General features: G+C 36.0%; 5 protein-coding genes across 7 annotated transcripts in view; 3 read left to right on the top strand and 2 right to left on the bottom strand.

The window, feature by feature from the left end:
• The window catches only part of LOC111479450 (prolyl 4-hydroxylase 1), an 18,054-nt gene extending 17,420 nt beyond the window's left edge, over nucleotides 1-634 (bottom strand). The window contains exons 1-2 of one of the 3 annotated variants that reach the window (XM_023124127.1): nucleotides 353-632; nucleotides 162-253 (exon numbers count right to left, since the gene is read on the bottom strand). In XM_023124127.1, the coding sequence (XP_022979895.1) occupies nucleotides 162-228 (67 nt within the window). In that variant the 5' untranslated portion in view covers nucleotides 229-253; nucleotides 353-632. Of the gene's footprint in view, nucleotides 1-161 lie in introns of all 3 variants that reach the window. The other 2 variants (XM_023124128.1, XM_023124126.1) reach the window with 2 other exon arrangements.
• An 865-nt stretch (nucleotides 635-1,499) lies between these two features.
• On the top strand, nucleotides 1,500-8,399 carry LOC111479434 (mitochondrial import receptor subunit TOM40-1-like). Its single transcript, XM_023124109.1, has 11 exons — nucleotides 1,500-1,888; nucleotides 2,178-2,259; nucleotides 2,379-2,478; nucleotides 2,557-2,652; nucleotides 2,755-2,805; nucleotides 3,624-3,689; nucleotides 4,469-4,570; nucleotides 5,865-5,933; nucleotides 6,132-6,215; nucleotides 7,480-7,575; nucleotides 8,108-8,399. Exons 1-11 carry the CDS (start codon nucleotides 1,726-1,728, stop codon nucleotides 8,162-8,164), a joined length of 966 nt encoding a protein of 321 aa, XP_022979877.1. The 5' UTR covers nucleotides 1,500-1,725; the 3' UTR covers nucleotides 8,165-8,399.
• Nucleotides 8,400-9,252: 853 nt separating this feature from the next.
• Nucleotides 9,253-11,300, top strand: LOC111479435 (chitinase-like protein 1). Its single transcript, XM_023124111.1, has 4 exons — nucleotides 9,253-9,413; nucleotides 9,496-9,888; nucleotides 9,967-10,126; nucleotides 10,602-11,300. The coding sequence occupies exons 2-4, from the start codon at nucleotides 9,510-9,512 to the stop codon at nucleotides 11,017-11,019; spliced, it is 957 nt and encodes a 318-aa protein (XP_022979879.1). The 5' UTR covers nucleotides 9,253-9,413; nucleotides 9,496-9,509; the 3' UTR covers nucleotides 11,020-11,300.
• A 1,670-nt stretch (nucleotides 11,301-12,970) lies between these two features.
• On the bottom strand, nucleotides 12,971-17,063 carry LOC111479455 (protein FAR1-RELATED SEQUENCE 4-like). The gene is made up of 3 exons (XM_023124135.1): nucleotides 16,899-17,063; nucleotides 15,241-15,794; nucleotides 12,971-13,431 (listed from the first exon to the last, which is right to left on the bottom strand). Exons 1-3 carry the CDS (start codon nucleotides 16,975-16,977, stop codon nucleotides 13,237-13,239), a joined length of 828 nt encoding a protein of 275 aa, XP_022979903.1. The 5' UTR covers nucleotides 16,978-17,063; the 3' UTR covers nucleotides 12,971-13,236.
• A 1,285-nt stretch (nucleotides 17,064-18,348) lies between these two features.
• Nucleotides 18,349-24,703, top strand: LOC111479458 (protein YIF1B-like). The gene is made up of 5 exons (XM_023124137.1): nucleotides 18,349-18,556; nucleotides 19,521-19,693; nucleotides 20,632-20,730; nucleotides 20,822-20,973; nucleotides 24,069-24,703. Exons 2-5 carry the CDS (start codon nucleotides 19,523-19,525, stop codon nucleotides 24,454-24,456), a joined length of 810 nt encoding a protein of 269 aa, XP_022979905.1. The 5' UTR covers nucleotides 18,349-18,556; nucleotides 19,521-19,522; the 3' UTR covers nucleotides 24,457-24,703.
• Nucleotides 24,704-26,342: the final 1,639 nt, after the last annotated feature.

Raw genomic sequence — 26,342 nt, 5'->3', positions numbered from 1 at the left:
AAAAAAAAAAAAAAAAAAAAAAAAAAAAAAAAAAAAAAAAAAGGAGTCCAATAACACATCATTAATCTCCATCTTGACATCGAATGAGTAAATAGAAAGCCGCACAAAACGCCAATGCATAAAATCAACAGAAAACAACAGAATGAAACAAAAATGCGTACCGATGATCATGCCGACGGTGACGAATGTTAGGAGGCCGAAGGCAATCCTCATCGGAACGGAGGCCATGGCTACCTGAACGAAATTTTGACTCCTTGGAACGAGAAATACCAAAAAATCAAGAAAAAACGGAGAAACCGTTAGCCTAGGAAATAGGCAAGGTATAAATCAGCTCAGGGACCCAATGATAAACCGTTTTGATCCTCTCTCTCACTGATGTGATGACCCACTGCAGATGGATTCTCTTGTGCTTCTTTCCTCTTCTTTCCCGTTTCCTCGGATCTCTTCCGCGACAGTCCAGAGAAAACTGGCTGTGATTCGAGATCCCGCTGATTTCCTTCTTCTAAATTTGCGTCGTCTGGGAAGCAACAATCTGAAATACGAGGAAGATTTCCTTTTTGCTACATTTATTGTGCTAATGTTGAGTGTTTCTTCAATGCTTTGACATTGATCAACATTTTGGATTCTTTAAGTGTTAATTGAGTTATGAAATTTTAAGTTCATAAATTTGTGGAGTTAATTAGTCGACGAATAAGCTTGCAACGATTCGAATTCAATTCGATATAAAAATTTGAATCAATGGCTTTACTTATCACGTGTAAACTCATAGCTACCCGAGTGTTCCCGTGCATCAACCATCTCATTACCCAAATCATCCCTCCATTAGTCTAACAGTGTGTTTGGATCCATCTCTCTAGTGATAAAGGCAGCCGAGTACAGGGTTTTTATTTGAACAATGGTCCATCTCCATTTTAACACATCAAATGTCTACTCTACCACGTTACTTGTTTATTAACGTTTCGTGTTGAAAAAATCTCTTAGATTTGTCGGTGTATTCCGTTCTTTATTTAGCATTGAGAATTTCTCAAAATTAAGGTATCTAGTATCACAAACGTAATAGCAATTACACACACTTTATAATATAACAGTAATAATTTTTAAATTTTGTACACCTTACTAAAGGCCGAACCCATTAGGTCGTGATATCAAATCCTCGAGCACTCTTGAATCTACTACTAAGGGGAATCAAATATGCTACGAAAGGGAACCATAGTGTTGGTATGTATTATAAAATCATCCGTGAGTAAGATGGTTACGATTATTAAAAAATGTTTTTTTTTTTTTTTTTACTAACATAGTTAATTAACTATATAATAATAATAACAATAATAATAATAATAATAATGTAATTAATCAGTAATTTTAGTAAATAATTAATCATAAGAAATGAATGAAATAAATATTTTAATAAATTATTAAATTAAATAATTAAACCATGGCCATTTCCATCGAACAAACCGGGCCGGGTTTGGGCGCCAGATGGACCATTCTAACAGCAGACCCTGGTCCTAGGGTTTTAGAGCGTTTGCATTCTCTCCGGGGTTTAGAGAGAGAAAAGTTTTCTCTCTCTCTCTGACCGCTACACGATTCTCACAAATCCACGTTCCGACACTTCATCCCTTCAACAAATCTCCATTCGCAGTGCCTTTTCCGATCGTTCCATCGCCATTCCTTCACTAGCTTGTTGCTTGGTTCTTTCCCATTTCCTTTAGGTGATCATATAAAATGGCGGGCCTTGCTCCTCCGACCACTGCAACTGCTGCGGCTGCGGCTACGGCTACGGCTACGGCCTTACCCGTTCCTCCCAAGAAGACAGAGGATGAGAAAGTTGATTACTTGGATCTCCCTTGTCCTATCCCCTACGAGGAGATTCACCGTGAAGCTTTCAGTAATTATCTTTTTCTTATCCCCATTTGGCTATACTTTGACGATAAGTTGATTGCTCTAGTTACTTCGTCGGGGATATCTGAGATCGCTTTATTTTATTTTTGAAAAATGTAGATTTCTTGAGGTGTGTAATGCTTGTAACGATGGTGGGATTTAGAAATTATATCATTCATCTATATGGGCTTCGTAGTTTTTTAGTGGAAACAAGGAAATTGGAAACAAGAGTTTTGGTTTTTAAACTGTTGTATTCTGGAGCTGAGTTATTCTATATATTTGATTTGCCTTGGCAGTGTCATTAAAGCCGGAACTATTTGAAGGGATGCGATTTGATTTCACCAAAGGACTCAATCAAAAGTTTTCCCTCAGCCACAGGTAGTTTTGCTTTGGTGATGAGTTTCTTCAGGCTTTTTCCTTTTGTCTTTTCTTCTTGGTCATATAGTGAATTGACTTAGCTTATCACTATGCGTTATCAACCATTGATGACTGATCAGTGTGTTTATGGGACCAATTGAGATTCCTTCCCAATCTACCGAAACCATCAAAATCCCTACTGCCACTTACGAGTTTGGTGCCAACTATATAGACCCGAAGGTACCCGATTTACTGAATGTGCGTTGTTTCGTTGTCATATTGAACTACAATGTGATGGCATTGGCAACTGATATGTAGTTGATGCTTTTTGGGAGGATACAAACTGATGGAAGGCTGAATGCGAGAGTGAAGTGCGATTTATCTAACAATCTCACTTTAAAAGGCAATGCACAGGTGATATGGTTTCTTCTATCATGTAGTTATCGTGTTCTGTCATACTTCATTTTCCTTCAATTTCCTTCAATTTGCTGATATCATATATATATTTTTTTTCAGCTGACAAATGAGCCACATATGTCGCATGGCATGGTCAACTTCGATTATAAGGTTATCAAGTCTGGGAAGATTTATGATCTTGCACAATTTTATAACATCATGTTGTGATATTTTGATATGAATATGATTTATATGCTATAGTTACCACTCTTGAGTTATGCCCATCAAAGTGTCTCATTTTTCCTTAGCAAGTATGTTTATGGCTGAACACTGAGCTAAGAACAATATCTTTGAAAATAACCTATTGCCCTTACTTTGTGTCTTAGTTGGGTTTCTTCCGTTTGCAGGCCTTCTTTTCTTCCAAAAATTCTACAAATATATTTACACTCTAATATTTTGATAATGTCAGCTATTATTTTATGACGTTTAATTCTGTTGTTAAGGTCTCCATCGAGACTTGGATATATGTTCTTAAACCTTAACCAAAGCCAATTTAGTTCAGGCTCTTTTGCCAAAGAACGTTTAACAGGAAATAGAATCTATCAGTGTGAGAGCCAGGTTCCTCAACTCTCAATGGCTGTACTGAATCTTTTGGAATTGAACTAGTTGTCTCTGCTTCATGACTCCTTGAGACTGTCTACCTTAATATTAAATCCCCTACGTTTTCTAGCTCCCAAGTGCGGGAGAACTACATAGGAGTTCTAACTTCAAAATTGGTTTTTTTGGGTGTGGGGGTGGGGACAATGGTTTTATGGTTTTGAGAATGCTAATATTTCTCTTACGTTCAAGTTAGATATTTATATTATAATCATTTGACTTCCATTATGAGTGAATTTCTCATAATAATTTTTTCCTTTTACAGATAGAATAGTTTTTTTTTTTAATAAAAAAATATTAATACATTTGTTTTTGTTATATATTTGAATCAGGGCAGAGACTTCAGATCCCAGTTTCAATTAGGCAATGGTGCCTTATTTGGAGCAAGTTACATTCAGGTACAAAACAGAATGGTTTATATTATTATGTTATCCTGTCCTTTTATGGTTGCTCAAATATTCTTGATTGCGTTGACAAGTTTTGGTGTTTGGTTCGCATTGGGAGAATTTTTGAAACACCTGCATGAAATTTTTTTAAATTGGAGATTTAACTCATTTTATAGTTTCTCTTTTGGAGTTTTGTTACTCGGTATGCATTTATTTTGACATCTAGATTACCTTTTCCTTGTCATACTTTTTTCCTCCCTTTTTGTCAGGGAATGTACTTGATAAGGAATCATATCCTTTTTCACCTGGTGCAAATCCTATTTTATACAATGATAATTTCACACTTGCTCACCATAATACACATATAGGTGTTGGAGTCCTCTGTATTTATGATTTGATTTTGTTTTATTGACAATTCACCTCTCTTCTTAAGAGCCAACACATCCCACTACTGTTCTTCTTGCACTCTGCTGCTAAAATTCTTGATCCTCTTGTTTACTTTGTTTCTATTTCATCTTAACTATACGTTTCTTTTCTATTCAAAAGAGAGAAAGCAGGTATCATTTTGCACAAAATGACTTGTCGTTGTGGACTGCGTCCCCAACCCCCAGATTTTCATGTTCTACTGTCCTCGATAGGAATAGAGGTGGAGATAGAGTGATAGTCTAGACATTCTTGCAAATAGGATGGCCTTGACAGTTTGAACAACTATCAGTAGCTTTGTTCATATTTTGACTCTTCCCAACTGTGGGACAGAAACAGACTTTACTGATCATAATTCTGTTTTGCAGAGTGTATCACCCCATCTATCATTGGGTGGTGAAGTATTTTGGGCTGGTCAGCATAGAAAATCTGGTATTGGTTATGCTGCAAGATACAACACAGATAAGATGGTATAGTAACTTTTATCATTCGTTGACTTTTTCTTCAATTTTCTATATTTCATAACCACGTACAATGCAAGCAAAGTTTTTAGCTTGGCTTCAAATAGCTAAATTGTTTAGAAGTTAAGTAAGCCTTTTAAGTTTATGATATTTTAATGTATTTGTTGAGGTTTGTGGAATTTCTTGTTTTAATTAGTTAACGTTAATTTAATAAAAGTTCTTAATGAATATAAATGTCAAATATATATTTATGTTTAAGTTTTTTATGATATACACTCCATGTGCCTTTAAATTCCTGAACTTGTCTGTAAAGAACTTCTTAATAGCAGACTGGTGTAAGTAGTCCAACATTATGAGCCCATTTATATGTCGTAGGTCTGATTCATAAAATAACATTATAATACTTTAGTTGATTATAATGTTGAAATATTCATTTGTTTTGATCTAACTTATTAAAATTTACTTATAAAAATCAACCCCTATCAAAAGGGATGGTGCCTAAGGTGAGAGTTTGGTCCGTTGGATATTTTCTCCTAGGTTACGAGTGCAAAGCTGTGGTTGGAGAACTTAGAATTTAAAATGTCTTGTTATCTAAAGAGATTAGCAAGGGTGGGCAATGCACATGTTGCAAGGTGTGACGTCTCTTTCAATACCTCTATTATTTTGTAAAAAAAAAAAAAAAAAAAGTTAGAGCGTCAACCTGAGTATAGCTAAATTGATTGAGACCTACTAGTGTCCACCTTCCACATGTCAATGAACTATAAAAAAAATAAAATAAAAGTAAAGAGTAAACATAAGGACTAGTATCTTTGAAATACAATGGAAGTGCAATTTCAAGTGCTTAACAACAAACATCATTTGAATTAAAACGTCATTACTAAAACAATTTTGTAAGAACTAAAAATATGCCTTGAGCTTTTACCTATAAAATGGTAATTTAACTGAAATGGTAGTTTAACTTACAATTAATAGTAAATTAGCAAATAAAGAATCTGTAAATGTAATATGTAAATAATGGAATGTAACTGATCCTTTTTAATAAGAGTACAAGATATCCAAAAATCATCCTCCACTATTCTCTCGTTAAATATTATAGAAGATCTTAGATTACTTTGTGCTACTGTAATAGTATCCAGACATTTAATCTAGTTTTTTCTTCAAAAAAATTTGTATTTGTTAATTGTCGACTAGCTTTTTGGATTTTTTTTTTTTTAATTTTAATGTAAATGTAAATTCTGATTCTAAGAAGGATACATATTTGACTTGGATGACCCTTAGTCTGGTTCACTTTTCCAATCTGCAGATTGCCACTGGACAAGTTGCCAGCACGGGTATGGTAGCTCTGAGTTACGTTCAAAAAGTGTCTGAGAAGGTAAGTAAATTATGTCAGGTCATTTCTGCTGACTAGAAACAACAAACATTCATAAATAACAGGGTATTATTAACACATGAAAATGGGCAAAGTAACCTCCTAGAAAGCCAGAAAGATTAGGATGTAAAAAGAGTTAGAACCATCGAACATTATAATTTATTTTTCATAATAGCTTATATATTTTTATTCTTATTTTAGGTTTCTTTGGCAACTGATTTCACGTATAACTACATGTCAAGAGATGTAATTTCCAGTCTTGGCTACGACTACATTCTTCGACAGGTAGCTTTTGGTTTATGAATACTCTATAATATGAAATATATGTTGTCCACGATTCATTTTCTATACTACTGTTTAATTCATGATGGAGAAAATGATTGGAGGGGATTGCAGTAATTTGTATTGGTAATCATTAGGCTTATTTACACTTTGTAGATGATAAAGTATTATTGTGAGAATGATAAAATGGTTGAAAATATGTAAAGCTAATCCAGAAGAGAAATAAAATAGTGAATGTGGTTAAAAAATTGCAGTGAAATTGAAAATCTTTCTATGAATTATTTGGTGATGCTGCTTGCAAGAACTGATTTTTGGCACAAAACCATTATATCATTCACCAATCTTGCTTCTGATCCTTGCTGCTCAAGAATATGATTTTGAGTAAGCTAGGAAAATGGAGGAACCTTTGTCTAATCGATAGGGGTCATTTTACATTAAGTAGTTCAGAGAAAATATGAGAACTTTCTTTTGGGAAAGAAATGAAAGGAAGACTGAAAATGTTTGCATTTGATTGGTTGCCATACTGTTTCCAAGACTTTGAACTGGGGTGACGGCTGGGAATCAGAACCCCAAGGAAAAAGATTAAATCAATCAAAATGGTTGTACATACTTCCAAGAGAGGCAAACGAGTCGTAGCATAAGGTAATGGTAAGAAATTATGGGATAAATGAGGGTAATATAAACAAAGTGTTTGAAATGTAGGTCGTACAGAAGTCCTTGGTGGTATATTTTAATTTTTTTTAACAAAAGGAAACACACTTGTTATTATATACTTGAAAGTTAGCATTGAGTAGCGGAACGAAAAAGCCTCTGAAATCTAACCCTTGCACAACACAAACTTATCAAAAAGCCCCATGATTAGAATTGATAACAATAAGAGTTAAATAAGAAAAATTGTTAGAAATAGAACACCATGAAGTGAATGAAACTTAGCCAACTTGAATAAGGAACCCACACAACAATGGTTTAGATCTTTAGCTGGAATCTCTGGCCTTAGTTATTCATATAGACTAGTCTGGAGGGTTTATGTTGAGTACTGAATTGTTCCCTTTTGCTGCGTTTTATTTACTCTATGCCATAGTATTATATAACCAATGTGTCAATTTTTAGTTTCTACTGATGATTAGTAATGAGCAATTTGCGTTTCTGGTTAATTCCACCAACAATTATATCGATAACTTCTGATCTGGCTAACAAATCATCGAATAGTTCTAGTTTGATTGACATTCATATCACTGAAGATGTGTATTTATTATGGCTGTGGCAGTGCCGTCTTAGAGGGAAGATCGATTCCAATGGTTGTGTAGCTGCTTTCCTTGAAGAGCGGCTAAATATGGGGGTTAATTTCATCCTTTCCGCAGAGGTACTAAGTTATATAGTTCTCTTTCCATTACTTTAACAATACTGCAGGAGTTTCTTCGAGTAGCTAAGTTGTGCTTGTTTTTGGGGTTTTCTATTCATAAAAATTGTTCTCGTCTCAACTACCATAGCTTGGTCTAATGGTCAATAATAATAAGGCTTAGACGGAATGAGTTCGAGCCATGGTTATAAGGGTCGTATAAATAATAAAGGATTTAGAAGGAAGGAGTTCCAGCCATGGTAATTAGAGTCGTGTAAATAAGTTTCTGGCCATATTTGCCACCTATTTAGAATTTCTGATTTAATAACCTATGAGTATCTATGTAAATGTGTTAAGAGTCGGACAATTGTGTTGTGAGTATAATTGAGGTGCATGCAAGTTGGATTTACTAACTTCCAATTCGACTTGAACTTCGAAAATGTTCTTTAGAAGTAGAAATCCTTGAGAAAATAAGTTTATTTTGGAAAAATCGGGCTCGTTTTAGACTCTTCTCGTTCACTTGGCTGAATCTGAATCTGAATGTTGTGTAATGCAGATTGATCACAGGAAGAAAGACTACAAATTTGGATTTGGTTTGACAGTAGGAGAGTAGATGGGGAAGGGGTGGAGTAGTAGGCTGGTTGTGGTAGAAGAAACATAGTGGAGTTCTTTCCTTGTGTTGAATTCTCAGTTTCCTTAGTTAGTTAATTATTCAGCACATCATTTTTAGCCGAATCTGTGTCCCCCATTCCTAAATTTTCTTCATCAATTAATAATTTTATTTCCCACCTGTGGACTGAGACAACGAGATGAGGAGTTTAATGCCAATTTTGAAATTTTACTCATCTTTTCATGATACCTTTGTTAATTGATCTTTTGATATTTTTATTTATTATCAACTTTTGAAGAGCTCTATCATTACAAATCAAATGTAATGGTTGTAATTAGTATATTTGCTGTATCATTTGGTCGATCGTTTTTCTTACGTTCAAATTAATATATTTATTGTCTGTTCATAAGGTTCTACACGATTTGATTATGATATTTCTTTGTCGATTCTTTTTAATTTGAAGTTTATTTATATTATTTAGTTGTTGAGAAAAAACAATAAAGTATTCCCACGAAAAAAAAAAAAAAAAAAGCAAGGATATTTTATGAGTTGTTTTCAATTGTTTATATGTCGATTTCTTATAAAATAAGGAGATTAAGAAAATATCGAAGAATCGAGGAGAAAATATGGTATGAATAACTGTTTCGATAAGAGGATATTTTTTTTTTAAAATATAATTTTTTAAAATTAAACTGTGATGAATTCTGGTTATCATCACTGTTTTCATTTTTTTTATTTTTCTCTCGAAAATGGATTTTTTAAAGTTTATTTGAGTTTTAAGAATATCAATTAAATTTTAATAAATTTACGCATATGTTTGAAATAAAGAATTAAAACTATTTTTGTAAAAAAAACAAAGAATTTTGTTAAAAAATGAGTTTACAGATATTAATAAAATATATTTTTTAAACAGGAATTCAATGTTAATTCTTTAATTAAATTTTATTGAATGATTTTAAGTGTCGGTGCGGCATTTCAATGGGTCCCCTCTCCAGCCTGGAAATTCTTACGATCAATCTTCAATCGGACGGTCCACATTCCTTACTCTCTCTGTAACTTCTTCCAGAGCTCAAATGGCTTCAATCAATGGCGTCTACGAGCTGAAAGAGACGCCCGATCTAACCCCTCCTTTTAACGATTCTTCATTTTTCTTCTCATTCTCCTCCCCTTCCTTCTTCTTCTTCTTTTACATCAGCACACGCAAGTTTAAGACAACAACCTCCTCAGATCTGCCCAATCGCCGCCATTTGAGGTAAGAAAAAAGCTTATTCTCTTCTCATGGAAATCTGCTTAAATCTGCTTGAAATTCATGTTTATTCTCTCTGCGTTTGCAGTGGGAGAGGTGATAATGGCTTGGAATCGCTCGCTTCTGGTGATACTGGCGCTGATTGTAATGGCGTCGGTTGTGAGTGGGGATGAGCCCCCGATTAAGCCGAAGGTTAAGACTGTGAAGGGGAAGAGGCTTTGTGATAGAGGCTGGGAGTGCACTTGGTCCACTTATTGTTGCAATTTGACCATTACCGACTACTTCGAGACCTATCAATTCGAGAATCTCTTCGCTAAGCGTAATTCGCCGGTGGCCCATGCCGTCGGTTTCTGGGACTTCCATTCCTTCATTCTCGCCGCCGCCCAGTTTGAGCCGCTCGGATTTGGAACCACTGGAGATAAGAAGATGCAGATGAGAGAGGTTGCTGCTTTTTTGGGCCATGTCGGCTCAAGGACCTCTTGTAAGTGAAAAACACTTTTCTTGAGAAGTTTCTTTACTGATTGACTGTGGATTGTGAGTGAAATGCTGGTGGCTGTAGGTGGCGATGGAGTGGTCACAGGAGGGCCACTTGCTTGGGGACTCTGTTTCAACAGGGAGATGAGTCCAAGTCAGGACTATTGCAATGACTACTTCAAGCTCACTTATCCTTGTGCTCCTGGTGCTCAATATTATGGCCGTGGTGCTCTGCCCATTTTCTGGTTTGAAGTTTTCTATCCCCATTTCTTTTGTCCAGTAAAATGGGTTTTAATATTGATTTATAGCTGTGTTCCTTGTTCCATAAATTGACACTTACAGGTCTCTAATCTAACATATCATGCTGAAAAAATGCTTAATGCCTTCTTGTATTGTACGTTTAGATTAAGAGCTAATCTGATAAGTTCTTGGATGAAGAAGTATGCACGTTTAGATTAACATTGATTTAGATTAAGTTCTTGGATAAGTTCTTAGATTAAGTGCTAATCTGATATGTTCTTGGATAAAGAAGTATGCACGTTTAGATTAACATTGATTTAGATTAAGTTCTTGGATAAGTTCTTAGATAAAGAGCTAATCTGATAAATTCTTGTTTAATATCTTTGCTTGCTGGCATCTTTATCTGGAATTTGATGTATCATCCATGTAGAGTGTTCGACAAACGTTCATCAGAGTTCTCATTGTTGTTTGTCGTCCTAGGAATTACAATTATGGCAGGATTGGCGACGCGTTGAAGCTCGATCTGTTGAACCATCCTGAATATGTTGAGCAGAATGCTACCATTGCATTCCAAACTGCAATGTGGATGTGGATGAACCCAGTGAAGAAGTCACAGCCTTCACCCCATGATGTCTTTGTTGGCAATTGGAAGCCCACCAAGAACGATACCTTGTCCAAAAGGGTTCCGGGTTTCGGTGCAACGATGAATATTCTCTATGGCGATTCCATCTGTGGGCAGGGCGATATTGACCCGATGAACAACATTATTTCTCATTACCAATACTACCTTGATCTGATGGGTCTTAGTCGTGAAGAGTCCGGAGTTCACAATTCACTTACATGTGCCGAGCAGGCTGCGTTTAATCCAACTTACGTCGCCCCAGCTACATCGTCTTGAGTTTCATCCATCTCAATGGTTTGTAAGCATTCAGAATCACCATTAGCCCAAGTAAGAACCAAGACATCCTTATACAATTATTTAAAGTGTGCAGTAAATTAGATGAACAATCAGTACGTTTGGATTGAATAATTCGTATTGTTTTCTCTCTTTTTGTCATATTTATACTCCTAGAATTCCTGTGTTTCTGAGGTGTCAATGAATTTGTTGGTATGTAATATATTTATATTGCTGTGAAACAATTTGGTTTCTTGGTCGAAATGTGCGTTGCCGACACTGTCTCCTCTTTGTTTGATCTGTCTTGTCCTTTCAATTTTCAATTCAAACCTTTTTCTCTGATCTTCTCTCTCTTTTATGCTGTTTGGTTGTTGTGGGGTTTGGCTCAAGCCCGCTGTCGGCAGCCGGCATGAGTTAAAATTTTAGTCAACTTGGTTTAGAAAGTAGTACTGAAAACATAATGCCAATGACATTAGAGTTCTACCTAACATGCAACTTGAAATTTTAATTCCGAACGGACAGAGACTGGTAGATCAGTGGAACATGTTTGAAAGTGATTTTAACTATGTTTGACCATGGTTTAGAAGTGATGTTTTAAGTAGTAGAAAGAGCGAAATAATGTTTTTTTAAGTTTGAATTTAAACCGCTCTCAAAGATTCAGTATTGAAGTGTTTTCTATTTCTTCTTAAGATTACGATCAATCTAATTTTGATATCATATCCATAGTTAGCAATGTGTTCATTATAGTTGGAATCTCCAGGTTCGTATCAATTGCGTTACTATGTTGAAATGCATCATATTCGTGAGTTAGCTGAGAATACTTGAACCTCAATACGGATACTCTTTTCTTGACAGGTGAAAGTACTCTTGAAAAGCTTCTAGTTGATGCTCATATTTGTGAGTTAGCTTAAGGATACTTGAACTTCAATACGGATACTCTTTTCTTGATGGGTGAAAGTACTCTCGAAAGGCTTCCGGTTGATAGTATTCTTTATCATTCACGATATTAAGTTAGCTAGGTGGGTAGTGATTTCATAATCTTCTAAAACTTCATCCTTTTTGGTAGTTTTTGCTAGAAATTGAATTGGTTTTATTTATTAAAAAAAAAAAATCAACTAAGGGTGGAGATTTAATAAATTGGAAAAAAATAGTAATAAAACAATTTTTTTAAAAAATTTCGGCATGGTGGCAAAAATAGGTTCGTTAATTAACGGTTTAATCACTTCAATCATGAGGATTAAATCTTCCCCTTTCCATGTTGAATTAAAAATAAAACATATTTGCTCTAACAAAACGTCACGATACATTTAGTATTGAGATCAAGTTGAAAACGACCAACTTGGTGACACATCAAAAGCTCATATATTCACCTTGTCTTACATATTAACTTCTATAACCCTGAACGTTCATAGATTGAACATCTTAGTATGACAATGTCCTTTAGTCCCCGAGATATAGGGCACAAGTTCCAATAGTTGTATGGCAATGTCCTTTAGTACCCGACAAGTTTTTTCGTTTCTCCTTTCTTTTTGGAGGTGAATGGATTGAACGACGTGAATGCCAAAAACCATTCTTCTTCCTATGATGTCTATAAAGACATGATGTAATAGCTCAAGCCTATCACTAGTAGATATTGTCTGCTTTGGCCCGTTACATATCATCGTCCATCTCATAGTTTTAAAACGTGTCTGCAAGGGAGAGGTTTGCACTCTTATAAGAAATACTTTGTTCCCCTCTCTAACCGATGTAGGATCTCACAATCCACTCCCATCAATGGCTCACCGTCCTCAGTTGGAGAGAAAAACAAAGTATTCCTTATAAGGGTGTGAAAATATCTTCCTAACAGATGCATTTTAAGACCATAAAGTTGATGGCGATACGTAACAGGTCAAAACAGACAATATTTATTAGGGGTGATCCCATGTTTAATCGTCAATAACTTGAAGAAAATGAATAAAAGAGGAAAAAAGCAAAACTACTGCTAACGAAAATAAGATACAAATCGTTCGAATGCTATACAAAACATGACATACATTGAGATTTACAAGCAATGAACACCATGGGCAATATACTCCATTTTATGTGACACTGAACTGACGTCTAAATGCTGGAACATATCACAAAGAATTCTAAACTAACAAGTTCTTCATCCATCCAGCAACTATACCATCATCTTCATTTTGGAATCCCAAGCTGAGAGTATAAAAGTTTACCCAAATACTATCTATGATTCTGCTGTTCTATGCTTTCCATCTCCTTCACATTGTCTACTATATGTTGGATCTTTCTCGACAGGTTATCGTTATGCTCATCGATGTATTCGAATATTACTTCTAGATGCCTTTTATATGTTGCCGATCGCTTTTTCTCAATTGCAAGCTGCTGAGACAGTTCGCGTATCTTATCGTGTTCGTTCTGCAATGCAAGGATGGCAAAAGTTGAGTGAGTAATACAATGAATGCACTGTTATAAGCCATTTGCCATTAGTATATAACACTAAGAAGTGTAAAACTTCAAGAGACTATGAGAACCGGAGTCATACAATTGAGCTCGCTAATAACACCATCAACAAGGAAAGAATGAATTGTTCTATGATTTAAAACCTCTGATGTTTGAAAGGATGGTATTTGTAACCGTTCAAGCCTACTGCTAGTAGATATTGTCTGACTTGGCCCGTTACGTATCGCTGTTAACCTCATGGTTTTAAAACACGTTTGTTAGGGAGAGGTTTCCATACTCTTATAAGGAATGCTTCGTTCCCCTCTCCAATCGATGTGGGATCTCACAATCCACCCCCTTGGGGGCCCAGCGTCCTCACTGGCACACCGCCTGGTGTCTGGCTCTAATACCATTTGTAATAGCCAAGCCCATCGCTAGCAGATATTGTCTAATTTGGCTAGTTATGTATCGTTATAAACCTCACGGTTTTAAAATGCAGCTGTTAGGGAGAAATTTCCACACTTTTATAAGAAATGCTCCGTTCCCCCTCTTCAACCGATGTGGGATCTCACAATCCATCCCCTTGGAGACCCAGCGTTCTCGCTGGCACACTAGCCGATGTCTAGCTCTGATGCCATTTGTAACAGCCCAAGTCCACTGCTAGCAGATATTGTCTGATTTGATCCATTACATATCACCTTCAACCTCACAATTTTAAAACGCATATGTTAGGGAGAGGTTTCCACACTCTTAGAAGAAATGTTTTGTTCCTCTCTCCAACCGATGTGTGATCTCATAATTCACCTCCTTTGGGGTCCCAACGTCCTCACTGGCACACCACTCGGTGTCTGGCTCTAATACCATTTGTAACGGTCCAAGCCTACCGCTAGTAGATATTGTTCGATTTGGCCCGTTACGTATCGCCATCAGCGTCACAGTTCTAAAACGCATCTGTTAGAAAGATGTTTCTACACTCTTATAAGGAATGTTTCGTTCTCCTCTCCAACGAATATGGAATCTCACCGTACTTATAAAAGAAGCCAAAAGTGCCATCACGAGCTTAGCTCAGCAGTTCCGAATGCCTCCACCTCACATAAGATGTAACATACTTACAAGTTAAAAGCTCAAACTATAATGAAGAAACAAAGGCCAAGGATATCTTTATGAAAGGTCATTCAACAAATAGGAAATAATTTCGTTTATTTCGATATGAACCAATAGAAATATGGAATAAATCACAAAAAGGACGACAAGTCTATGGGAGGAATGGAGTGGTGTGAGATCCCACATCAGTTGAAGAGAGGAACGAATCATTTTTTATAAGGGTATAGAAATCTCTCCCTAGCAGACGCATTTTAAAACCGTGAGACTGACGACGATACGTAACGAGCCTAAGCAGACAATGTCTACTAACAGTGGACTTGGAGTGTTACAGGTGGGGTGGGGGGAGGGAGTGAGGGCCGCCTCCCAAAGAAAACTACTGAAGCACCGTCCTTCCAAACTCGAAGGATTAACAAAGATTCTCGGTGTCTCCTTGAGACATGGATCGTGAGCACTAGCTTACTAAATCTTCTACGAACAAGAAACCGACAGCAGTTCGAGGATTTCCCTTCATCTCCCACCATTTCCCCAGAGTAATATATACAAACAGATGATTAACAATTGAACCAGGCCCCAAATAAAGCAACAAAGATAAACAAAATTCTGGTTTCAAAGAGAATCTCATTTTGTCAGAACATGTGTTAGTGCATCAGGATTTGAACATTGGTGTATGGAAGAACTTACAGGATATTGATCATATATGCAATCTCTTCGACCTTTCCCAGGTGACAAAGGATGAGTATGCTCCTTCACAAATTTAGTGACAACCCATTTGCCAGAGTTCACTTTTCTCACCAAAATCATTGCCCTGCAACCTACCCTCGTCTCGGCCCTCTGCCTCACGATCTTTTCCCGCTTGTCAGGCATCCTGTACCCCTCTTTGTTGCAAACTAGTGCTCGACCAATAGCCGTCCCATCACGTCTCGATCGTGAAAGCTTGCTAACACGAATTACGAACCCCACACGTGTAGCATAAGCATTATAAAACGCATGAGCTGCTGCCTCATTTTCAAATTCCTGACCAACATAGGGCTCATCTGCTTGAACTACTGGCAATCCAGGAACTGAATCCAAAATGGCATTCCTTCCAGATGAATCTTGTATTATTTTCTCGTCCCCGTCCTCATCGAATATCCTTTCTATAGAACTTACACCTGTTTCGTTTTCATCAAGAGGTTTCCTATCCACCAGAGTCGAATTTCCCACCACCTCACTATCACCATCAACCCCAAATTCCACTGCAATCAACAATCAAACCATTTTCAGAAAATTCCATAACCAAGATGAAAATAAAAGAATAAATGAAGATCGATCTTGCAGAAAAGAAAAATTAGCAAAAGAAGATATATATGTTAGGAATCACGACTCTCCACAATGATATGATATTATCCACTTTGAGAATCAGCTCTCATGGCTTTGCTTTTGGTTTCTCCAAAAGGCCTGTACCAATGGAGATGTATTCCTTATTTATAAACCCATGATCATTTCCTTAGTTAGCCAATATGGAACTACCTCTCAACAATTCTCAACAATCCTCCCCTCGAGCAAAGTACACTATAGAACCTCCCCTAAGGCCTATGGAGACCTCAATCAGCCTCCCTTTAATTGAGACTCGACTCATTTCTCTGGAGCCCTCGAACAAAGTACACCCTTTGTTCGAAACTTGAGTCACTTTTGACTACACTTTCAAGGTCCCAACTACATTGTTCGACATTTAAGGATTCTATTGACGTAACTTAAAAGCATAACTCTGACACCATGTTAGGAATCACAACTCTCCACAATGGTATGATATTGTCCACTTTGAGTCATAAACACTCATGGCTTTGCTTTTAGCTTCCTCAAAAGCCCTCATCCCAATGGAGATGTATTCCTTACTTATAAACCCATTATCATTCCCTTACTTATAAACCCATTATCATTCCCTTAATTAGCCAACCGTGAGACTCCCTCACAACAATCCTCAACAATATACCAACATAGGTAGGCATGCCACAAGTTAATGCTGTAGCTGAGACAGTATGGGGCCTGTGCAAACATTTAAATCAAGAAAACGCTCTACTTGGTTGATTAATGAGCTTACCCCTTCAAAAAAACGCCACCAAACTGTAATTACTTCAAAAGTTCAATGCTATCTCCATAAACAAAAGTAACTCAAGAGGGGAAAGCAACAGGACCCAAAGTCACCATACTCGAAAGCTTTTTCATACAATTAAAATTCTCAGACATCCATAAAACAAACGTTCATCTCATTCAATTATAACCCACGTTTTTCAGCAGAAAGACACAACTGCAGACATATTTTCCTTCCATTTAAACAACATCCCTAACTTTTTTCTTACCAATCTCCCAAACAAAGAAGCATAAAAGGGCATGAAATTTCACGATTACCCACCAAAAACACTCACTCCCACAACCCATAAACCATCGAAGAAAAAGGACCCAAAATCAAAGCCGCGAGGATAATATCAAAGTGCAAATACAAAAACTCCCTGGAGTTCATAAACTGAAATTCCAAATCAATTAATCGCTAAAGATTTGAATACAGAAACTTACTGAAAAATTCAGGCGGGTAATTGATCGAAGTGGCAGAGAGGGAGGGAGAGAGAGAGAGAGAGAGAGAGAGGCAGAGAAGGATTCGAAACGGAGAGAGAGCGGGGGAGAGACGGTGGTGGCGGTGGTCGGGTTCAGGATGTAAAGATGGGGGTTCGGGTTTGAACGACGTGTCGTAAAGGGATTGGGTTTATTTCAAATCAAAAAGTCAACGATCAATATTGAACCTATCAAATAGTGACACGTAATTCGCTTTGGTAGACCTCTTACGTTGAGGTACTGTTTGGGTTTCAACTGGTCTAGTTTCGTTTGGGCCGCGGTTCGGTCCATTGACAATTTTTTTTAAAAAAAAATATGATAGTCAATTATAATTAGCTTTCTATTTCATTATTATCATATAGGTATTTTTGCATTTATTTGATTAATATGAGACATTCACGAGCGAGGCAAAGTGGGGACCGAGAAGCCTTTCCTACCTCCTATTTCATTCCATATCCTAGCAAAATTTCTCATTTATTTTTGTGGAGATCGGGGTGAGAATTCTCTACCTCATTCGAACAAATTAAATGAACATCTCTAATATTACACAGTAATTATAAAATTTTTAATATATTAGACGCTTCCCTACCTTAAAAAGTTAAAATTATTTAATCTTCCACCGATCTTAATGACCACTGGGTTAATACCGCTAATAGATATTGTCCGTTTTGATCCGTTATGTATTTATGTCAGCCTCACAATTTTTTAAGCACAGGGAAACTTTTCCACGCCCTTAGAATGAATGTTTCGTTTCTCTCTCTAATTGACGTGAGATCTCATAATCCACCTTCTTAGGGACCTAGGGTTCTCGCTAGCATACCGCTCAGTGCCCAGCTCGGATACCATTTTATAACAGCCAAAACCTACTACTAACAGATATTGTTTGCTTTGGCCCGTTATATATTATCGTTAGTCTCATAATTTTTAGAACGTGTCTTGTAGGGAATAATTTTCATATGGTTATAAGGAATGTTTTATTCCCCTTTCCAACTAATATAAGATCTAGCAATCCACTTTCTTAGGGACCTAACGTCCGCTGACACAACAATAGAGTCACAGTTTGAAAGAAATATTATTAATAATGGTGATTTATTATAATAAAAAAAAATGGAAACTTTAATATAATTCATATATTTTAGAGTTAAAATTGAATAATTATTAGAAAGTTCCCCAAAGTAGAGAGCCCAAGCCCAAGTCTCACTCTTACCAGATACCCGATCCAACTTCACCTTCAGATTCAGACTCTAAAATTTCTTCGCTCTTTCACCGTCGTGTCGCTCGCTTTCTTCTCCCTCGAGCGAGGCTTTCGCCGGAACCTTTCCGACCCCTTCCTCCGTCTCCACAGCGAAGCCCTCGCCGCCCTGTCTCACACCTTCCTTTGTCGTATTTGCACCCAGTAGATCTTCCGGTCGGTCGCGTTTCTTCAGAAGTTCGCCTTTTGTTTTTTCTTTATTTGCTTTATCAGATTGGTTATTATTATGATCATTTTTCTGAATCTGGAATGTACGGGATGTTTCGTTTCGCTGAATTACGGGAATTGTTACTTGCTTCTTGTGATATGAATCATTTCTTTTGCCTTGGTTTATATTCTTATTGAACTTGAGATCTTATTTTAGTGCTGCGTCAGCTTCTTATTACTCTAGGATCAATAAAATTCGTTCCTCGTGAATTCGAAGTTTTTGGGTTGAAATTGAGTTTTGTGGCGTGATTTGGGATCAGATTCGGTTCTGGAAGTGGTTAATGTTGGCGTTTTTTTAATTTTTAATTTTAGTTTTAGCATCTAGAAGAGCTTAAATTAGTCATGGGAACTCTTTAGGATTTGTAAAAGGTGAAAGAAAATTTCACGTGGGGGATTTTCCCTGCAAATGTTATAAGCAAATCATCCCCTTTGAGCACCTATTTCTAACTCCGTGATTAAGTTGAGGCTTTGCTATGACGGTGCTTGCAATTTTATATTCTATACAACACCAATATGCTAAAAAATATCACACGTTCGCCAGTATGTTTTTAGAATTTTTATCATGTTATTGTGCTTTTCCGTTTTTCTGATTGCTGGTCTATACTTTCCACGTTTGATTTCATCATCTTTAATTTACAACGATTGATATCTTGCCATTTCTATTAAGGATGTTGTTTGATTTCTTGCAAATTGCTATAACCTATATAGCCTGTAGCCTGTCGGTGAAAATATTTTGACATGTGCGCTTCATCCCTTATTTTCTCAATGCTGAAATGACATTGAATTGTAAGGAAAGTTAGAATAAAACATCTTATGTGATTCAAGAATCATACTCTTTAGTTGAAAAAGGATGTACAGTTCCTCGTGAGGTGTTTTCTTGTTCGTTTACCTTTTCTTTCTTTTCCATATGCAGAAATGTATAATAATGTGGAAGCCCAATCTGTAGCTCCAAAACCTCCATCAAGCTCTCAGCCAAATCCATTCGGAAATGCATTTTATGGTGCCGGATCTGGACTAATCCGAGGTGGATTGGGTGCATATGGAGAGAAAATATTTGGGTCAAGCTCAGAGTATGTTCAAAGCAATGTGAGTACTATTTCCTCCGTTAATTTATCACCATCCAAGATTTATAGTTCAGAAAATGTTATAGATTTCCATGAATATACAAAATCACAACTTGATGTAAGTGGTTAGTGTTTTTTTTTTCTTTGTTTTTGTATTCAGAAAATTTTCATGACAATTATATTTTTTCACAAGAAACTTTTTACCGCCTCTTCTAACATTTGCTTTTATCATCAAGCACCCACTCTTTCACTTCTTTTTCTCCATGAACCCAAAAGAGTTGCTTCAACTAAATTCTGCCATACAACTCGTCTGTTCTTGAAATTATGATGGCGTCGTAGCAAGCATCTTGCCAGGTTATATATTACATCTCTTTGAAAAATCTAAGCTAGGTTGAAGCATTATAATCATCTCTTCTCTTCTTTCAAAGTTGTTTTCTGGACTTGGATTGAGAAAGGGAAAAAGAAAAGCTAAGACATTGTGGCTTAATGTGCTGAAAGCTTTCATGTAGGGAGTTTGGTTTTTAAAAGACAAAAGGATGTTCAAAGTGTTTGAGTTGGTAAGAGGTTCTAGATATAGTTAAATTTCATGCCTAGTTGGTATGCTTTTTTCAACTCTTGCTATCATACTTCCTTTTTTAATTAACTCAAATTGAGGTGGTTTTCAGCAATACCAATAGGAAGAGGATGGAAAAGATCATTAACTTTTCACCTAATCATTGATTTTTTTTTTTTTTTACAAAAGAAAAGAAGAAGAAAGATGAACTGTTATCCTTATCTCTTTTCAGGATGATGCAATTGATTCTCTCTTCCTGCTTCTAATGATTGGGCGCTTTGAAATTCTTAAGCACGTGCCTAGGCATTTTATTTCACTTTTTGTCTCAGATCAGATGATTTAAGGCATTTAGCCTTTTCTTAATTATTTTTTTTCCATTTTTAATTTTTATTTTTTGCTATGGATAGATAAGTAGGTACTTTTCTGATCCCCAATACTACTTCCAAGTGAACGACCAGTATGTTAGGAATAAATTGAAGGTTGTCCTATTTCCATTTTTACACAGGGTATGTACTAATCTTTTAATTTCTCCCTTGTTAATTTTTGTAGTCCCTACTTTCTCCTTACTCCTTAATTATCGTATTGCTTTTGTTCCAGGGCCATTGGACAAGAATAACTGATCCAATTGGAGGCAGACTATCGTATAAGCCACCAATTTATGATATCAATGCACCAGACTTGTACATTCCACTCATGGCTTTCGGCACTTATGTTGTTCTTGCAGGCTTCTCACTTGGTCTTCAAGGAAAGTGAGTGCAAATAACTTTTTAGTTGTACCGTTATTTTAATTTTTTCTTTTTCAAAAAATGAGAACCATAAGTTCATATTTCAAATGAAAATATTTACAATGGATAAAAAAGAAACATAAAACAAAAGATGGAAAAAAAAAATTTACTGTTAAGGATATTGGAAAATGATAAAGTACAAAATCCTTTTGTCCCAAAGGGAAGTGTCAAACTATAAAAATGGTTTATCTTGAGCCAAATGTTCCACAAAATAGCCTCCCCCATTAGTCTCCCTTGTTATAAAGGTTAGTCCAAACCTCTCATATGTTTGAGCCAAACACAAAAAACCACTCCCAAATTGAGACAGTGACATTATTACTCCTCAACACATGGTCCCATCTCTCCAAAGGACATTTACGCAAAATACACCATGGCTGGTCCAGTAGCATCAAGGAAGACCTCTAAATGAAATTGATAGTGTTAATTCTCTAATTCAAAACAGCTAGATAAACAATTTAGCTTTCTTGGGATTGGAACTTGAGATTATGCAAACAGGTCGTTTTGGCTAAGTGGTTATGGTGGGTCTTCATAGAGCCTAATGCACTGTGGTACAAGGTCATTGTGAGTAGCTATGACCTGCATCCTTTTGGGTGGATGACCTTGTTCGGTTTATGTTGGGCCCGAATAAAGATTGTGGCTCTATGGGGGAGGAGGTGCTTGAATTCTCCATTTCAGAAAAAGAGTAAAATGTTGTAGCATGATAGTTTCTTTGCTGTTCTGTGGGAGATTTGGTCTGAAAAGAACAATAAAATATTTAGTGAGATGGAGTGATCATGTGAGGAGGTTTGGGAGGTTGCTAGGTTTAATGGCCCCTTATGGGCATTCACGACATTTTCGTTGAATTGGAGCCATATTTTGTAGTTAGGGTTCAGACCTTTTATTTTATTTATTTCCTCTCTCTCGTATGCCCTTCTATATTCTTTTATTTCTTTCAATGTAAGTTTGATTTCTTACTCAATTTTTTGAAACTTTCTTGGGACTGAAATCTTCTGCAATGAAGAAAACTATTTGGAAGGGAGAAACTAGCCAAGAAGGAAAAAGAGAAACCAAAAGAGCTTGAGGGATTAGGATTCCGTAGACAAACATCCCTAGATGGCACTATAAAACTAAGATCCCAATAATAAAGAGATCAGGGAAGAAACATTAGAAGCTTCGCCTTTGGAAGTGTGATCGAAACTCTAACAAAAAGAGGGATCCTAAACAGGGAAATGAAGTAAATTGGAATATCACTCGAAATGAATTGGAGGAGGTTAACTTACTCCCTTAACGGAAAACACACTATTTCAATGGGAAAGCCGTTTTGGATCTTTTCCGCAATAGGATTCCAGGCCAAGCTATTGGGATTCTGTCTGTGAATATTTGTGATCTTTGGGCATGGATAGATATAATGTTTTCTTAACCTTTTATAATACATGCAATATTTTATAAGAAACAAAGAGAACTCGTCAAAAGGCCAACAAAACAACCTAGGGGAACCAAAGGGGGATTAGGCATGCCTTTTCCCGAAGGAAGGATTACAAAAGGATTTACGATGGAGTAAATGAGTAATTATTGAAAAAGAAAAAAACCTATGCTATGCTGAGCACTCTACTCAGAGGCAGTATGTTGTAGAAATTCACAAAAGAAGAAGAATAAGGCTTCTTATTGTAGAAAACTCCAGAATTCCTTTCCTTCCAAAGAAGTCGAAGGATATCTCTGGCTGTATTCATCCATAGACCTCTTGCTTTGTCTTTAAAAATCTTCCCAGAAAGACTTCAGGCAGACACATCCACCAACTTTGGTTACACCCCTACCAACCAAAGAGATCTTCAAAGAAATCCCACACTTGATGCAGAGTTTCCTCACTTCTGAAAAACATAGAACGAACCTTGGGGGAGATGCATAATCTAGGTAACCTTCTCTGAACCATATCCAAGGTGTTGATACTGCTAAGAGAAGTAGTTCACAAGAAATCAACTCATTTTGGAATTTTACCGTCCCATATCTGGTTACACAGGCCTTCCTCCAGCACCCTTCTTTTCCTTGGAGAGCTTCCAAAGCAGATTTAACTGAGAACAAACCTGAGCTTTCCAGTTTCCAGCATAAGAAAATCCTCCCTTTGCGAAAGAGTTACTTGCTCCGGAACCACAGAAAGGTTGGACCATTATACTCGACAATTCATTTTCTTGGAGAAGAAATGCTTCTACAGAAAAAGGTTGTCAAAAGTAGTTAATTTTTCTTGACATTCAATTTTCCATTAGGCATGCGTATTTGTTTTCAATCTAAACGAACTACTGCGAAGTAAGTGCATTTGCCAATGTTTGCTAATCCTAAGCACGAAGTATGGAATGCCAAGTTTTGTTCATTCCAATGGTACCTTCCTTTCCCTTTTTTCCTAAGCTGGAGCAATATCTAAAAGTCCTAGAATAGGAGGCCAAATATGCAATAAAGTTAATGGACTCACAATCTTTCTTTCAAGGAACAGATGCTATATTTAGAACAACCTTCTTCGATTCGAATAGGTTGCTTCTTGGGCAGGGTTGGTTGGTGAGGGGGATTGCCTTGGGTAACTTATCCTGTAGTTTCCACTTTCACATCAGCGATTATTTACGAATTCGGTACTAATTGTGGCTGATTATATTGGTGATGTGCCATGTCTGGTCCTAACGTTTTCCCTCATTTGAGATGTTTTATCTGTATATGTAAGAATAGCATTGTTTGTTGAGTAACCAAACCAAATATTGAAATATTTCAACTTTTGTATTTGAATTTTGATAAACAATTCTCATTATTTCTTGATGTTTGATACTTTGAGATATGACATCTTTGATGAAACATCATTTTTATTCTTGCATGAACAGTAGATTAGGTTTTCTCTCCTCCTTGGCAGTTACTAACTTGAGCTGGTCAAGTAGTGTGAATACTTTTCTGGTAGGTTTATGACTGTTTTTTCACACTTTGGAACTTTGATCTGAACATCTTTGCCAGAAATCCTTCTACATCATATCTCAACTTCAACTACCTATTCACCAAGAATCAAGGTGATTATTAACTCTATCATTTTCCTAAAATGATTGTAGGTTTACTCCAGAAGCTTTGAGTTGGTTGTTCATCAAAGGATTGCTCGGTTGGTTTATGCAAGTCATGCTGCTTAAAGTAACACTCTTATCACTGGGAAGTGGGGAGGCACCGTTACTCGATATTGTCGCATATGCTGGATATGCGTTTACCGGATTGTGTCTGGCTGCCATCGGAAGAATATCGTTGAAATACTCTTACTATTTTCTGATGCCATGGACGGCCTTATGCATGGGAATATTCTTGGTGAAAACTATGAAGAGAGTGCTATTTGCAGAGGTAAGGAGCTATGATTCAAGCAGGCATCACTATCTCTTGCTCTTCATTGCTTTGGCTCAGTTTCCACTCTTCACTTGGCTTGGCAATGTTAGTGTCAATTGGCTTATATAAGTGCAATGTTTCTGTATTGTCTTCTTTTTTATATTAGAAACATGTCCTTAGCAATTCTTAGATGTAAGCAAACCTTGTGAGAAAAGATTGACAAAGAAAGAACTGCTTCAGTCTTCTAGTCTTTACCATTGTAAATTTTCTTTTTTGGTATTGGTTTCTTCTGCTGTTCATTAGAGTTTCATTATTGTTTCTACCCCTGAAGAATTATGTGCTGATGATAAACAAGTGTCATGGCCTCTTGCTGGGTGCTTTGATATTAACATCCCCTTAGCTTCATTAAATCAACTAGGTATCCATGTGCTCGTTGTGACATATCAAATGACTTGTTACTTGAACTGTTAATATCCTTAGTATGAATCGACACTATATAACTGATTACGTGTTTTAGTCATTAAATCCTTAAATACGTTCGAGTTATCCATTTCTTGGACATTGGTGGGCATCTCATTCTCAATGTTTGTTTTTCTTTTCATCATCTACATATGCATAGACAATTTAGATTTGTAGATCGTTCTACCTCATCTAATGATTCCCACATTGCATTTATACATTTTTTTTTTTGCATGGGCATCTTTATCATTTCTATGGGTTGAGCCACTCCTATATAATCTATTGAAGAAATTTGCTATTTCGATGATATTTCGCTCATCCAGAGAAACATCATCAAAAGATAATTTCTTTTGTAGTGATATATATAGAGTACGAACAAACATAGGAACAATGATGATCAAATAAATTTATTACCTTTTTATGACTCTCCTTTTCCGAACAACTACTTATAATTAGTCATCATAAATCATTGCTCATTCTTAACCTCATGATAACAAATATCATAAACATTAATCAAAGAATAAAGATGATGATAAAATGTTTAAAATTATAAAAAGTAGATTAAACTAAATTAAAGCACAATGATTAAAGTTGCTACAACTAATTGTTTTGTTAATCATGTGGCTTTAACTTTCCCACGCAAGTTGTACTTTGTGGCCCTTTATTTTTTTGAAGTGCTTAGCTAAAAATCAACTAAAAATCTTATTCAATGAGAAATATATTTTAAAGCTACTCTACATCGTTACGTGCATGGACAAACTTGATACGAGCCTCAAAATAAATAATGGAATCTTCCAACATGGATTCACGTAGAATATTGTATTGTAATGTAACTAAAGAATCCGTCTTTAGAGACATATATTCTGTCGAGGAAAAATTGGGGTCTCGAGCAATTTCAACTATCAGATTCGTTAATATTCCTAGTATAATACATGCTTCATAACTCATGAGTAATTGATGTATAATATTTTTTTTAGAGATCGAAAAAATTCAAATTTTCATTTTTCAACATTAGTTATACACGAATATCGAGATTAGATTATAATAAAAATGAAAAAAGTATAAGAAGAAACTAAAATTATAATCATATATAATATTTTATTTTGTTAATCCTATGTTTTAACTTTTCCAAGTGATCTACTTTGATGGGATCTGATTCCATATAAAAACCACAAGCCACCATTTCTTTTCCTATTTTAAAAAAAAATTAAAATGTGATAAATAAGATTTATTTATTTATGATAAAGAGGTTCTAAAGGGTTGGGCAGCAGCCTTACGCTAGGGTCCAATGTTGTATTATTTTGACATAAAGTTGGAATAATTAAATTGAATAATTGTTTCCACTTTTTAATAGAAAAAATGAAGGAATATTTTTAATTTCTTTAGAAAAAAAAAACAAAATTAAAAGAGTTGGAACCCTAATTTCCAATGCTTTTTGGGGTTTGTTTATGTTGGGGAATTGGGGCACAAAAGTTTAGATTAGATATTCTTTTAAGTGAAATTTGTTAAGAGATTGGATGAATGATGGCTTCAAATGGCCCATAAAAAATAGTGTT

Source organism: Cucurbita maxima, unplaced genomic scaffold, assembly GCF_002738345.1.
Source record: "Cucurbita maxima cultivar Rimu unplaced genomic scaffold, Cmax_1.0 Cma_Scf00005, whole genome shotgun sequence".
Taxonomy (NCBI): Eukaryota; Viridiplantae; Streptophyta; class Magnoliopsida; order Cucurbitales; family Cucurbitaceae; genus Cucurbita; species Cucurbita maxima.
This window is presented reverse-complemented; position numbering and strand designations above follow the sequence as displayed.

Coding starts and splice junctions, on each gene's coding strand:
- LOC111479434 (XM_023124109.1), top strand. CDS start 1,726: ATGGCGGGCCTTGCTCCTCCGACCACTGCAACTGCTGCGGCTGCGGCT. Junction 1,889..2,177: donor GATTCACCGTGAAGCTTTCA/GTAATTATCTTT, acceptor TTGCCTTGGCAG/TGTCATTAAAGCCGGAACTA. Junction 5,934..6,131: donor TTCAAAAAGTGTCTGAGAAG/GTAAGTAAATTA, acceptor TTCTTATTTTAG/GTTTCTTTGGCAACTGATTT.
- LOC111479435 (XM_023124111.1), top strand. CDS start 9,510: ATGGCTTGGAATCGCTCGCTTCTGGTGATACTGGCGCTGATTGTAATG. Junction 9,889..9,966: donor TGTCGGCTCAAGGACCTCTT/GTAAGTGAAAAA, acceptor TGGTGGCTGTAG/GTGGCGATGGAGTGGTCACA. Junction 10,127..10,601: donor GGTGCTCTGCCCATTTTCTG/GTTTGAAGTTTT, acceptor TTGTCGTCCTAG/GAATTACAATTATGGCAGGA.
- LOC111479455 (XM_023124135.1), bottom strand. CDS start 16,977: ATGGGTTGTGGGAGTGAGTGTTTTTGGTGGGTAATCGTGAAATTTCAT. Junction 15,795..16,898: donor CTTCTTTGTTTGGGAGATTG/GTAAGAAAAAAG, acceptor TGTTGATTGCAG/TGGAATTTGGGGTTGATGGT. Junction 13,432..15,240: donor GCATATATGATCAATATCCT/GTAAGTTCTTCC, acceptor CTTGCATTGCAG/AACGAACACGATAAGATACG.
- LOC111479458 (XM_023124137.1), top strand. CDS start 19,523: ATGTATAATAATGTGGAAGCCCAATCTGTAGCTCCAAAACCTCCATCA. Junction 19,694..20,631: donor CAGAGTATGTTCAAAGCAAT/GTGAGTACTATT, acceptor TGCTATGGATAG/ATAAGTAGGTACTTTTCTGA. Junction 20,974..24,068: donor TCACTTGGTCTTCAAGGAAA/GTGAGTGCAAAT, acceptor AAATGATTGTAG/GTTTACTCCAGAAGCTTTGA.